Raw genomic sequence first — 2,165 nt, 5'->3', positions numbered from 1 at the left:
TTTCTGCTGTTTTTTACCCACTCAATTTTTGAAACGCTGCGTAATGGATATTTGAACTTTTTGGGCAAACTGTTTCAATACTTTTCAACTTTTGGATGATTTTAGCAATGCTTACAAGTTATTTGCTTTATATAATTTATGTAAACATGTAATTTATAACCATTCTAGTAGTTTTTAATAAATTCCAGATGATCATACTGACCTATTTTTACGGGAGATTGGCACATCACTTTGATTTCAATAGCATTATGTTAAAAAGAGGATTTTTTGTGGCATTCCAGATTTTTCCAGATTTTATATTTTACCTGGTCCAGATTTGTGTGAAAATGACCTGGCAACGCTGACTGCGAGTCGGATATTGTTTACAAACTTTAAACATTGAGTATTTTTGTCGTTTATGTGGAACAAAATTGTGACAAATTTTGAGAAAATATCCTTCTAATAGATTATATTTGTGGTAAAAAATGACTCGTCATGCTAGGAACTGCACTGCGGGAGCGGTCTACACCTATCACGAGAAGAAGAAAGACGCTGCCTCGTCCGGGTTTGGTTCATCATCGAGACGGATCGGAAAGGACTCGGTCAAAGATTTCGACTGCTGCTCGCTGACGCTGCAGCCTTGTCGGAATCCTGTTATAACGTAAGATATTTAAAATAATTCAAGTTGTATTCTAATTCGTAGGCGTCGATACAGAATTTACTGTTAGTTAAATAGGGTGAGATGGGTGATATGTAGCTAGTTTCCTAAAGTGCTACCCCAGAAGACCTTGAAATAAAATCAAAGTGTCATGCTTAATTGTCTATACTGTTCTGTATCTTATAGTAACCTGATAGAATCCGATTATATTTTACAGAAAGGATGGATACCTGTTCGACAAGGAAGCTATTTTGACCTACATCATTACCAAGAAGAAGGAATTCACTAGAAAAATGAAGGAATATGAAAGGCAGCTAAAGCAGGACGAGGAAGAACAAACAGAAAAAGTCAATGCAGAAACGAAGAAGCAGGTGGACAGGTTTATTTCTACTGAGAAGAATATCGTCAGTACAAAGACTGCAAATCCCGCTGGTAAGTTTACCTTTAAAAATGCCCGTACATCGCATTGCGCCCCGAACACGATTCAATGATTTTAGACGAAATTCCCAGCACCAGTGGAGCAATTTCGAACGTTTCTTTAGGAAAACGCAAGGAACTGCCCAGCTTTTGGGTTCCATCGCAGACTCCAGCGGCTAAGGTTGCCAGAATTGTGAAACCGGACAGTAAGGTGTATTGTCCGATTTCGAACAAGCCTCTGAAGGCTAAGGATTTGATTGACGTAAAGTTTACCTTGGTAAAAGATCCTTCGGACAAGAAATCTTTGATTGCAAAGGAAAACCGATATATGTGCGCCGTTACGCATGATATTCTCAACAATTCTGTACCCTGTGCCGTGCTGAAGACAACGTAAGACTGTATGATTAAGTACCTACATCAACTTTCAATAAATCATGACCTTATTTTAGGGGTGACGTTGTTACTATGGAATGCGTGGACAAAATTATCAAAAAGGACATGATTCATCCGTTGACAACCGAAAAACTCGCTGAGTTGGACATTATTCCATTGCAAAGGGTATGTAAACTTACTATTTTATTTAAAAGTAATCAAGAAATAAAAGTAAATTGTGTGCATCGTTTCAGGGAGGAACTGGATTCGCTACTACTAATGGTAACTTGCAGGCGACAGAAGAAAGGCCTGCATTGCAATGTTAAACATATGTGTGCTTATCATTAATGCTTGTAAAGTTAATAAACCATTAAATACTGATATTTTTCTTCTATTAAAGTTAGAGTCTCTAGACCAGAATCTGTAATCAAATTTGAAGTAGCTACTACACACCCAGACAACCAGAAGTCGTATAAAAATGTACAGACAGTATCGTAAATTGCTACAGTTTAAGTCAAAGTTGCATATAAGAATGGCATATCTCGCATTATGTTTATGTTAAATCGTATAGAATGCAAATTACCGACCTATATGCGATTACTCATTTTTCCGTCGTACTGTATCACAAACTTAATCGGATTACAACGTAAGACTTTTCAAAATGAATTTGTTATTACAGATTACATCATATACGATGATGTTAAATCAACTCGTTTAAAATTAAATTAAAATATGCACG

The 2,165-nt window shown here is 36.5% G+C and overlaps 1 protein-coding gene across 1 annotated transcript; it reads left to right on the top strand.

Annotated features, from left to right (window-relative positions):
• The first annotated feature begins 423 nt into the window (after positions 1–423).
• LOC135702268 (nitric oxide synthase-interacting protein homolog) lies at positions 424–1,801 on the top strand. The gene is made up of 5 exons (XM_065223293.1): positions 424–640; positions 855–1,069; positions 1,135–1,444; positions 1,504–1,612; positions 1,681–1,801. The coding sequence occupies exons 1-5, from the start codon at positions 465–467 to the stop codon at positions 1,750–1,752; spliced, it is 882 nt and encodes a 293-aa protein (XP_065079365.1). The 5' UTR covers positions 424–464; the 3' UTR covers positions 1,753–1,801.
• Positions 1,802–2,165: the final 364 nt, after the last annotated feature.

The sequence above is a fragment of the Ochlerotatus camptorhynchus genome, unplaced genomic scaffold, assembly GCF_037179485.1.
Source record: "Ochlerotatus camptorhynchus isolate MF236.1 unplaced genomic scaffold, CSIRO-AGI_Acam_v1.1 ptg000190l, whole genome shotgun sequence".
In the NCBI taxonomy this organism is placed as follows: Eukaryota; Metazoa; Arthropoda; class Insecta; order Diptera; family Culicidae; genus Ochlerotatus; species Ochlerotatus camptorhynchus.
The sequence above is the reverse complement of the archived record's forward strand: the minus strand, read 5'-3'. Positions and strand labels throughout refer to the sequence as shown.

What these genes read in the sequence shown, in the direction of transcription:
- LOC135702268 (XM_065223293.1), top strand. Translation starts at nt 465, where the DNA reads ATGACTCGTCATGCTAGGAACTGCACTGCGGGAGCGGTCTACACCTAT. An exon ending in TGTCGGAATCCTGTTATAAC is followed by an intron (nt 641 to 854) that starts GTAAGATATTTA and finishes TATATTTTACAG; the next exon opens with AAAGGATGGATACCTGTTCG. An exon ending in TGTGCCGTGCTGAAGACAAC is followed by an intron (nt 1,445 to 1,503) that starts GTAAGACTGTAT and finishes ACCTTATTTTAG; the next exon opens with GGGTGACGTTGTTACTATGG.